The sequence below is a fragment of the Falco peregrinus genome, chromosome 7, assembly GCF_023634155.1.
Source record: "Falco peregrinus isolate bFalPer1 chromosome 7, bFalPer1.pri, whole genome shotgun sequence".
NCBI classification, from domain to species: domain Eukaryota; kingdom Metazoa; phylum Chordata; class Aves; order Falconiformes; family Falconidae; genus Falco; species Falco peregrinus.
In genome coordinates, this window is record NC_073727.1 from 67,149,724 (window position 1) to 67,162,038 (window position 12,315).

The 12,315-nt window shown below is 35.5% G+C and overlaps 1 protein-coding gene across 2 annotated transcripts in view; it reads left to right on the forward strand.

Annotated features, from left to right (window-relative positions):
• PXDN (peroxidasin) overlaps positions 1 to 12,315 on the forward strand; it is a 90,283-nt gene that overhangs the window by 20,767 nt on the left and 57,201 nt on the right. For both annotated transcript variants that reach the window (XM_055810689.1, XM_055810690.1), the window contains exons 2-3: positions 10,258 to 10,329; positions 11,370 to 11,441. In XM_055810689.1, coding sequence (XP_055666664.1) covers positions 10,258 to 10,329; positions 11,370 to 11,441 — 144 coding nt within the window. The remainder of the gene's footprint in view (positions 1 to 10,257; positions 10,330 to 11,369; positions 11,442 to 12,315) is intronic.

A 12,315-nucleotide genomic window follows, 5' to 3' on the forward strand; every position in this document is an offset into this window, starting at 1 on the left:
GCCATGATCATGCCATGGTAAAATTTCCATGTGTAATTCTTGACAATTAAACCTGCATGCCTAAAACTTTGAACCAGTAAATCCCTCTCGAGTCCTGTTAATGGTACTGCATAGCTGGTTGGAAAAATTGGCAACAAGGGCAGCAGGGGGATCTACAGACTTAGTAAGACAATACTGTATTGCTTTTCATTGAGTTCACATTTAAATGTTTTCCTTTCAACTCTAATGAGAAAATAATTGTTATTTAAAACAAATCCTTAGCTTTTGGAGAAGGATATATCATAAGCTCTCCATTCACCAAAGCTGTATCTGATAAATGTATTTTTAAAGACTTATAAAACTGCATTCTCTGCCAACAAATCTTAAATATTTGTGCAAATTGGGTATTATTTTAATTAGATAATTGATACATCAATCAGAATTCATTCTTTATGTTTTTTTAAGCATGGTTTTATGATGAAGGTGAGTATTGCCAAATATTCTGACTCCTGTTCTACAAATTTCAGTATTTTTAGTGATCCTACTGTTTTTGTCACTAAAATTATGGAAAACTAAATATTATTGACTATGACACCCACACACCATGTAAGAATTATGTTTTCGTTTCCCATCTAAAAATGCAGCTGATTTATTTTATATGCTGAGTGCTGCTGATAATAAAAATCTCTGTGTAAACTGAAGAAAATCACATATTCTATCAGTAATTAGACTGGGGAAGAATTAATCCAGAAAATGAATTGCCAAGAAAAAGGAGAATGATGTAATTTTGTTCGTAAAAGAATTGCTAGAGCTAAATCTTAAAACCAGTCAAAAAAAATAATCTTGGTTCCTCTGGTATTCTAGAAAATGTTACAGTGTTAGCAGTGAGGTTTACTACAAGTAGTGCTATAGCTGAAAGTGAGGTTTGGTTTTATTTTTTTAAAGTGGTGGCCTTCTCTTTGTTTGTTCAACAAAGTGACACATTTTTTTACAGGGCAGTAGTTAAAGCAGCATTAAAGTGCCATTGACATCATCCAGTTACTGCACTGACTTGATTATATAACCTCTTTTGTGCAATTTTCATGCTCTGCTCTGTTTGAATGTTTTTACTATGCTGATGGCTGTTTTTCATTTCCTGCTGGGATGACCTTGAATAAAAAAAAAAAAAAAAAAAAAAAAAAAAAAAAAAGAGTAAGACTAAAGTAGACATAAGCAATGTAGTCTTGCTGGCATTTGCAGATCTTTTGTTCTGTGTTGAGAAACATAGTAGTTTGGCATTTATGGTATAGGTTATTTCTGCTGGGTAGAAATTAATCTTCAACTGTTAGAAAAAAATATTTTTCTCTTATTTTGTTCTTTTCAATTTGCCAATGACAACGTGATCCAGTTAAGACATTTCCTACCTTATTAAAACGTCTGAAGAGAGCTAAACAAATGATAAATGCAATGGTCATTCTTTAACTTAATTTATTAATTTAACCTATTAAATCTAATAGATCTAAAAATCTAACGTTTATCTATTAAGTTATTCCCTCCTTCTTTCTACAGCAAAAGGAGATGAACTAGTTTGCATTTTTTTCCAGACTCAGTATATATAATGCAGCTGGAGAAACTGTCATTTTTCTGTTTTGTCAGTTGCTGCCAATCAACACTTCATAACTAGCCTTACAGATGAGTAAGATGAGTAAGAGTGCATTCTTTCACACACACATCTTCTTCAGACTTCTTATCTCTATCAGAAAGTTGTAACAATGAGAAATATATCCTTTTAAAGTAGTTTGCATTATTCCTGCTAGTTCTTGCCAAACCAAAGCAACTGCCTCCTTTTAATTTGTCAGATTAAGGTAATAAAGATTATATGACCATACAGATCAGAGTCACATACAGAGGAAGAGGTTTAGCTTTAAATAGTTTTCACTGGACCTTTTGAAAGTGTCTACCTTTGAGGCAGGGAGTTGGGCATGGGGTTTGTTCTTTCATGATCCACACTTAGCATTTGAGTACCTTTCAATTTTTAAGATACGTAAGACAGTAGTATCCTTTCAGATATTTCCATTTTGGTGCTGTGATGATTTTTCTTATGTGAGGAAATATCTCTGTATTAAAAAGTTCATTTATGTCCTAAATCAGTGCTGAAGTACTGGTTAGCCCTTGAAACAAGGTCATGAGATACTTATCTTCACTGCTAATAAAAATCAAGATTTGATTTAATTGGTAAATGCTTCAGTACTTTTCTTTTTTAGTGAAAATTAATAATAAAAGTCATTAATGTGTCAACGTCATGTTTCAAATGTCAGTGTATTTATTATACAACTATGTTGATTTCATTCATATTGCCTCTTTCTTGTCCAAAGCTAAAAGATAAGTAAATATTTTCAATTTAAAGTATGAAATTGGATACTTTCAATATGATAGGCTAATACAAATGCAGATCTTCTAAATTTGAGTTTAAATGCATTGTTCTAGTTCGCCAATGGTAGATCTGATGCTTTCGCTTTATTTTATTTTGATGGATACTGGTTTTTGAGAAAACTGGAAGCCCTACTTTTTTGGCATTCTTATTGTTTGTTGGTTTCATTTATTCTGATTTGCATGTAGGGTTTCTTAGCATCAACATATGAATGGGATTTATAATCTATTATATTGGAGAGCTGTACGCTTAAAAATAGTCTGCCAGAGCAAGTTTAGTAAATCGAAGTGTAACATGGTGTTTAGTTTGTTCTGTTGATGGCATCTAACATTATTAAGCAAAGTAACACAATATTTTCATTTTGGTCAAGAAAAAGTTATGACAAATGGAAATTATCAAGGGATCTTCTGAAGTTCAGAAATATAGGTGCTGTGGAACAGTAGTTCTACCCGAAAATTAGTAAGGAAGACATAATCTCATGTCACAGAATTATTTGGGGTTAGTACAAGCAATGAATACTTGATTAGACCACCTATTATCCTCCTTAACCTCAACAGTGAAACCAGTAACAAATAGATGTATTATTTAAACTTTATTCCTTAATCTGAGAGGGAAATAGGATTGATAGCCTATTTTTGCATTGATCTTTATCAAAATCAGGAGGGATATAAACAGAAAATGAAATTGCACATTGTGCCAAAGATTTTCCATTTGTATGTAGAGTTTTTCTCTCAAGCATTTTTAAATAATAGAGCAAAAGTGTCTAAAGCAAACTAAGTCATCTCCCTTACTTTAAGATTTTGCACATATTATTTGGGAGATATGTTGGTGATTCTAGCTGTTAAACTTGGAAACCATTTCCTCATGTTACATTTCGTAAATCTTATACCCTAGCAAAAGAGCTTTCAGATTTATTTTGCTTTCATTTCCATCTTGCAGCTAGGAAGATGTATAACCAGAATTCTGAATATTTTCAGCTGTCTTTGCTCTTACAAAATATTTTATTTAAAGTTAAATGTCCTGAAAGATTTTGCATTTGGATTTAAGTGTACTGGAACTAATTCATAGAGGACTGTGTATAGTAAACTTGCACAACCTTTAGAAATGGCAAGAATATTTGTTGCGGTACAAGATTTGAAATCTCTGTAATTGCAGCATTTCTGTCAGATGTGTGTGACATGTAGAGTATTTTGCTAATGCCCTGATGCTTTGCATATATACGTTATTTCACAAGATAAATGTTTTTAATTAAATCATCACATTATACAGTGTTTCAATATCCAGACATGGCTATGAATGAAGCAGTAGTTACCATGTTATTTTTTATTTTCCCCTTTTTAAAATTAAAGATCTTAATATTAAGTTTTTGTGTCATCATAGTTTCTTCTGACACAAATCACAATTGAAAAAATGGAAAGCCATTTCCTATATACCCAGCCTGTAGCAATGAAGGGATCTCAGGGAAATCCTCCAAGCCCTAATAGCTGGTAGGGTACCCAGTCTGCAGGCAGAGATGGGAAGGACATGGCTGGTGTGGAGCAAGCTGAGAAGCCCGGGTGTCCTCCTTCCTGCTGCTGCTCTAGCAATTCCTCATAAAGAATCTGCCCATAGGCCTTTTGTATTAGGTGCTGATCAGCTGGTGCTTATTACTTGGCATCAGATAGATTGTTATCAGTGAGGTGATGACTGGGGATGACTTTGTTTTGATGTTGAGTATCTACAACTTGATCTGCAGGCTGCTGCCCATTGTGGTGCAGGACAGGGGGTACATGCCATTGTCTTGGCAGCCCTATTTTAAATCAGTTCATGATTTTTCTTAGTTTGATGAAGCAACAGAATCTTTGAAAGTCAAACATATGCAAAAAGGAATCTGAATTAAGATTATTAAACACCAAGTTTAATCTTTTATAAAAGTAATGAAATGTAAAGCTTTAACTGTCCCGTGTGTTGTTTTGCAATAATTAGAAAAGCAAAAAAATAAAGGAAAAATGCACTTAATGTATTTTTTTACAAAAAAAATTACAGTTTTAATTTCAGTGCATGGTTTGCTCTGAGTAAAACCAGCCTCTTCTCTAAAAGGGATTCCTGTATTTCAAACAGTGATATGAAACAGCTTTTCTTGGAAGATGCTTGATGTATAAGGTCAGTACATTTGAAAGCTTTATTGCTTGCTGTGTCCTTTGTGATTTTCGTATTCCAAATATTTATTAATGCCTTTTAGTATTTATTACTTATTTTCTAAACTATTATTTTGTTAACTTGCAATGAATTTATATGCCCAAACGTTGCCTTGCCCCATCAGGATGTGTTAACAGAAAACTTTCGTTACTGTGCACTGTTAGTGCAAACTTTAAATAGGGCATTCTGGAGTGCCAGGGCCACAGGAGCATTGGATTGTATGGTTCAGTAGCAGCTGTGTAATGTTTTTTAATTATATGATTAGAAGTTTTCACCGTGATTAATTAGATGAAAGTATTCTTAAAAGTTAATTTTAAATCCTAAATTGGAAATAGTTTACTGTTGTTAGGAATAGGCAGTCTAAGCTGGGGAGACAAATGGAGACAGCTCAAATAAAGAATTTATTAGGAAGAATTTATTTTCAGACAAAGTGTCTGCAGCACAGGTCTTGATCACTTTGTCACAGAAAAGAAAACATACAGATACTGCATTTATTTATATGCAATACATCTAGGTTGTACAGGTTTTCATAAAACCTCATTCACATAACAACACATAAGAAGCCTGGTAAGCAACTGTGTGTGTGCACCCCATTTGCTGCATGCTTCCTGACCCACGGCTGTTGGGCTGTTCGTGGTGCTGTGGGACCCAGACCATTCCCAGGCACTGGAATGCAACTCTCAGAGGTGTCCAGTTGCTGAATTGTCAGCGTGCTCCCTGGCACATTCTTGGCCTACGCAGCCTTACCCTCCATGAATTAGCATAGAGCAGATGATGCGGGGCCAGGAAAACAATCCTGAGAGTATTCAGTTTACTAGGCACCGTTGACATGTTGTTTTGTTTGTGGCATTCAGGGAAGATGTAATACTTCAAAGGGAAGCATTCTAGGGAAGCTTCTAGGGAAGTCTATGTGGCTGAAGTGTGTTTTTACAATTTAAATCGTTAGTTGTGGAGGGTTGCAAGAAGGACAAAAATGGTAACTATTGGTATTTAGGATATTTTTGTGAGTTGACAGAAGGACAAGTTTTCAGGTTTTACACAGGAAGGAAAGTGCATTTTTGTTGTAATGACTTTTTTTTATGTGTGTATATACATGTGGCTATGTTTGAGGAGCAGAGCTAAGAGTTAATGCTGTTAGCAAAGTGTTTTAGGAGATAAGGCAGACTTTGAAGAAAGATGCTTAGGTACAGGACCACAAGCTAAGAGAATTCAGTAAAAGAAAGCAGCAGTAGCATACACTTCCCTAAAAGTATTGTTATGTTGTCTAAGTATAATTTTAAAGGAGTAAATATTTTCACTGTGAAACACACAGTGAAGGAGGCAATCCCAATTAGGAGTTGGGTATGCAGTTTTTGTTTGAAAAGCTAAATGTGTGACATTTAGGTTTGGATTATTATGCAAAAGTTATTATAGTACCTTAAAATCACGTCATCATCATAGGTGTTTGCATAATTTTTTTTAGTTGTTTCATTTGTTATTTAGAGATTAGGAAGGGGAAAAATGACAGTCAGCATCTGGCGTGGACTCCCTCAGTCTGCTGTTTTAACCCTTTGGTGCACTGGCTGGTCACTGAAGTCAGGCTTACTAAGCCCTGAAGCACAGCATACAGCCAGGGTGCAGTCAGTTTGTAGGAGCAAAAGGAGGGACAATGCAAAAGGTGGAAGAGAAATGAATGGGCAGGGAACAGGCTTTTGTGACTAAAAAGTCATGTGGCAGAATGGTTGGGCAGGAACTAGTCTGGAAAAAAAAAAAAACCCACAAAACTCATCATGCTGATTAACCACACATTATTTCAGCAACACAAAATGTCTTTGAAGAGCTGAACCATAATGGCCTGCTTGAGCTCCCCTTACTCATTTTTCGGTCTAACACAGTCCTCATTCCTGCCATTCACTCTCCAAGGGGATGCTTCCCTGTGCTCTGGTTGCTGTTATGCTTTTGCTCTAAGCTCTTCTCCTGTCTGCTGAAATGTGGTTGGTTCTCATAAGATGGACATGGGATCTGTACCATGGGAGGATGACATTTCAAGCCTGAAATAGTGCTCCTGTCTAGTGTGGAATATGTTTTTCTACAGTGGTATGGTAGTGGTAACTGAGTTTTTTTCAATTTTTTTTCATCACCTACTGAAACAGATTTCAATTGGCTTTGAAAGAACTGGTGGCTGGCTGATTCTCCCCTGTGCCATTGCTGTGGAGTTAATTATTTCCACATCTCAGGGGTTTATAACTTCACGCTTGTTTTTAATACTAAACATGTTCTAGAATAGTTGCAGTCACTCCAAATTTGCTAACATCTGCAAACTTTGTAAGCTTATTTTCCTCCTACCAGGTTGTCTCAAAATATTTAATACCTTATGGCAGACCTCTGCTGGGTTCTACTTGATAGAGTGTTTCAGTTCAATAACAAGTCTTTGCTTAGGCTCTTGTTTTCCCAACCAGTTGAACACCTGGTTTATAGATATTTCATGTAAACCATATTTCTCTGGTTTGTTTATGTGAATGGCCTGTATCAAAACCCTTAAACTAATGTATGCAATATATAGTTTATTTCCTTTGGCTGCTTGGCTTATGATCCTGTTATATAAGGAAATTAAGACAGTTTGAATTTCTTCTTGAAAATTTTATAGTGGCTATGACTTAACTTCTATCTTCTGTGTACAAGAAATACCTTGTGAAGTGTAATTATCTTAATTTAGAGAATGAAAGAGGTTATGTGTTCTTTATTTTGAACAGCATTTGTGATCTGCCTCACTTCGTTTTGGGGAATTTTGTGTGGGAAAATTAATGAAAAAGCTTTGAGTTGACACTTAGAAGTGTTACTTCCTTTGGAGAAAGAGCTCCCCTTGGAAGGAATGTGCCAAAATCATAATTCTACATTTTAGTAAGATTAACATTGTTTTTTCTCCAATTTTAATATAGCCGAAGTACTAGTTTTAAACAAAATATGTGATTAGTTTTTATAGAAATGGCTTGTTTTCATCTTGGCTTTCTAGGAAACATTTTACTTACAGATACCAAATGTACTGGGCTCTAGGGAAAATTTGGGTGCTGTGTTTTGTTACAGCTTTTTTAGTACCTATATGGAGAATGACAGTGAATGGGTAGGGTTTCAAATATGATGTGTTATTTAGTTTTAACAGCTTCATATGAGAAGGGCAATAGTGTCAAGAGTTGGGGTAAAATATCACTTTATGCAGTGATGGTAAAATAATATGAATTATTTTGATTGGCGTTGCTGATCCCTAGTTATCCTTGTGAGTTACTGCAGAATGGATTTGACACATCAGAAAGGTGCTCATTTTGATGCTGACTCAGAGGACTGGCTCCATTGCATTCATGAAAGTTACATACTTGTTTGCTTCACTGCAGGGAATAGGCTTGCTTTTCATATAGACAAATATATATAGTTTACATATAAAAAGACATTCCAGGTTTGGTCTATTCCTACTTTGCGTAAATATTTATTTTTAATTGTGGAACTTTAAAAAAAAAATCAATTTGAAAAGTCTCTTGTTGTTCAGGAGCTAACTATTTCTAGTTGTAATAGTATTTTGAGGAATTTGAAAAATACCCACTTTTCAATATTCCATTCATGAATATTGGATTTTTGCACTTTTGATTATTTTAATCAAAATTAAAATGCTGCTTTGAAACACAATAAAATTTCAGATAATTTAGAAAAAGGTCTCAATAATCATGCCCAATGATGGGATCATCTCTATATTCTCTCAGTGAAGGCTATGAGATGCAATGTTTTTTTAGAAAATCTCAGCACTTGAGATTCAGTGACTCATAGGCAGCACGTCTTTCTCGTCAGGGATGTGTGTGTTTTGTGTGAGTGATAAAAAAGTTTTGCTGTAATGAAGAAGATGCTTTTGTAATGAACAAATTCAAGCCGTGACAATTTCTGCTTCTTGCTCTGGAAATCCTCAGTTCAGCGGGCAGTTGAGTAAGGGGGCTGTCCTGCATGTCTACAGGCAGTTTAACTATGCATCTAAATAAGGGATAGCAGTTTGCATCCCTCATTTATTCCAGTCACTGATCAAATATTTTGGTGGCGTGTAATGCAAACAGAACCACATGTCTAATCCTTTCCTTACAATGAACCGTCCGTCTGTATCCTAAACCACTTATGTAGAAAAAGTCCTTCTGAGGCCATTATTCCAGGGCTGAATAAGCCCTGATGGGCTGATTGATGAGGAATGATGCTTAAGCATGCTCTGTGCAAAAGACTTAAGGCAACTCTACCCCCCAAGACTTACAGCCTCAGCCAGTGGAGTTACATGGGATTAGTATGCAGCTGGCTTTTTCTTGGCTTTTCTAGATTTCATTTGACTAAATAAATTCTAGAGACACTTCTTGATAACATACTACCTGTTAAAATACAGTGCATATTTGTGTTTTAATGAGGACAGGTTTTGGTATAAAGATTGACATTATGACAAGTTTATGCCCTACCTTTTGAAAGCAACCAATAACTGTGTGTTCTAGGAAAGACAATGCAATAACTGTGGTCTTTCAGATTTTACTCGCTTTCTGTTTGTTTCCCTTCTAGCTTGTCGGGGATTATACAGTCCTGGTGTCCTTGGTGCCTTGGTGTGCTGCTAGGGAGGGAACAGGGCAGGTGTGCTGTCCTCCTTCCTTTCTCCTGGTCTTGATCTTTCCTCACAGTCCCTGTCCCACCTGTATGATCGCCCAGGAAATCTGTTCAGATTGCTAATCAGGCAGAAAAGTGTTTTCTGGTGGGTTTTGTGTTGTGGGGTTGTTTTCGTTTTGGGTGGTTGTTGTTGTTTTATTTTATGTGTTTATTGCTGGTCCCGACGACTTGGTTTAATCAGTTTCTGAGCCGCTGGGAATACAACAGCCAGTGCAAACAAGCAGCAAGACTATGAGACTCGTACCCAGTGGAGGACAGGAGGTGGGCAGGGGTGAAAGAGCTGCTGCCGCCTCTCTGCAGGAGAGAGGTGTGAGACTGGCACAGCCCTGGCATTTCCCCACACCCCTGCATGGCTGCCATCTTGCTTTCTATCCCTGCTCACTCTACAGCACCTCGCCCGAGAAACTGGTTTCCTTCTGATTTAAGAAGTTCTCATTAAGGTATAGATTTAACAGGAAACTGAAGATGGTAAAAACATAGTAAAAACTAAGAGAAAGTAAAATTAAATAAGAAAATAGACAGCGTCATACAGCTGGATTTACAGATTTTAAAAGCAGGACAATAGAAGGCACTTAAACCTCCTTACCCAAAACAACAACAAAAAAAAAAAGTCTTAAAAGTTTTGAAAGCTATTTCTCTTTTCCTGAGTGTTTTTTTCTGATCCAAATTTTTCAATATCTGTTTACTTACTGTATTATTTACAAGTAGCTTTTAAAAAACATAGACGATTCAATTCAGTGAAACATCCCATTGCAAGTTGCTTCACTGTGGAAGAGAACATCCTTCATGACCACAGGTTTGACTTGGATAGAGCCTTCAGCACTGACTGCTGAGGCTGGGTTTGGTCAGTCCTCTGCTTAGACTTGTCAAACAGTGTTTGGATTTGTTTTGCCTTCTGCTGCTGTCAAAAGCTATGGTTTATGGATGGAGGCTGGTCACAGTGGTCACAAAAGACTTGTGCTTAGTTCAGTTTGCCATGTGAAAAAATACATAGGTTTTTTTTATAATGTGATTCTTCTTCCTTTATTCTACAGAGACCTAAGATTTAATAGGATTAAAGAAATCCAGCCTGGAGAGTTTAGACGGCTTAAAAACCTGAACACACTGTAAGTTATTTTTCAGCCCTAAGGCCCTTTCCCCTTTTGATTTAATGTGTTTAATTTGATAATGTGCCAAATTTGCTCACTTATCACAGGTAAGTAATCTCAAAAATTTCATCTGTACTATTTACACAGGTGAGGGAAGTGGATTTTAGGCTCAAAGTGTTTGAAAACAAAATCAGATATATGTATATTAAAAAAAGGGAAATTTATTTCCATCCTAATGTTTTATTAACATACTTTAATTTGAGGTATGAAAAATACAGATATTCACTGTATAATTTTTTCCAAATTGTGCTAAGTGACTTTAGTGGAATATTACATGATAAGTCATGGAGTTAAACCAAAGCTATTCAAAGGCTCAGAGTTGCAAATGTGGTGCAGTTACAAAATATTTGACAAACTCTAGTGTTTTGAAATTTCCTATTCTAATGTGCTCACTAGGACTGTGAGAAGTTGGAAGTTTTTGTTCCTAATGAGCTGCTTTTTATGGAGGTCTTTGCTAGTGATATCAGTGAGCTTTCAATCACTTACCTATTTATCCTGGAAACACATAACACGTGTATTGAGAAATATTGTACTGTGTGTTCACACCAGAATACAGTTGTGTTGCAGTATGGTGTAAAGGGCCCAGTACACCAGAATATTGCTAAGATCCATCTAGGAAAAGTCACTTTAATGTACCTGCTAATGACAAATATTTGTTACTATTGATTTTATCAATTTCAAACTGATGTGTAGATTTGAGACCAAAATTTTTTCCCTTCATCCTCATTTCAGATACCTACAAAACCCCCACATTTTTTCAGTTTGTAGATATTTTTTTACTTTTTAAATTTCTTTCTATTTTTTTCAGAGTCTTCTGCAAGGTAGTGACTTTGAGCATCTGTAAGCACATAACTTTTCTTCTGACAGTTACTGTTAGGGGAAAAAATATATATTTTTTTACGTTTTCCTTTTAATGCTACATTACACCTGCTGTTACACGTTTCCCCCCCTACTATTCCTGTATGTTAAAATAAATGGCTATTTATTTCTTTATATAGGCTTCTAAACAACAATCAAATCAAAAGAATACCTAGTGGGGCATTTGAAGACCTTGAAAATCTGAAATATCTGTAAGTTAAATGAATCTCACTTTTTGCATCAATGTCTAACTGAACTACTTCAGTGGGAAAGTGTCTTAGTCTGAGGTTGTGTTTTAATCTGATCCATTATATCAGGAGATAAACTGCTTTGAAAAATCTGTGAAATTCATTTATGGGGTGGGGACAACTGTGAATCTCTTATTCTATATGAAGGTGCACTGAGATTTGCTAATATTAGCCTGATATCTGTAGGCAGTAGTTTTTAAAGAACTTACTAGTTGCTGTTTATTACATGCATCTTAAAACATAATTTATAAAGGGATGTGTTGAAAGGTTTAGGAAGTCACCTCTTTAACGGTTCACTGAAACAATCATACAGGTACTTTTAAAGTTTATGTTTTGAAAAGTGGCTTAAAAAGCAGCTAGTCCAGGATTTGTGTCTGCAGAAGCTTGTAACTTATATAACTTTTCTCTTACAAATTTATACTACATTCAGTGAACAATTTAGGAATAGTTAAACAGCTTAAATCAAACATAAAATAGAAAAGTACCTATATGATTTGCCATAAGTTCTATGTCTTCAGGCACCCTCTATTTTTTAAGACTAACTCCTCCCAATTTTAGCAAACTTAACAAGTGATTAATTATCTGAATAAGCAAAAGGCATAAAAAATGTTATTTTTATCTGTATAAAAGACTGAAGCTGAATAGTAGGTTGTCATGGATTCACATTTGTAGTCTCTGGAGTCCACCTTATCTACTGTCATGTAGAAAAGTTTCACTCTGTTGTCTTGGAGTATTGATCGTTGCCTGAATGCTGTATAGCAAATAATGGTCACTTTGAGATTCCATTGTTTGCGCACAATTCAGAAGCTTAGCTTCATCTGGTTTTCAAGAATACAGC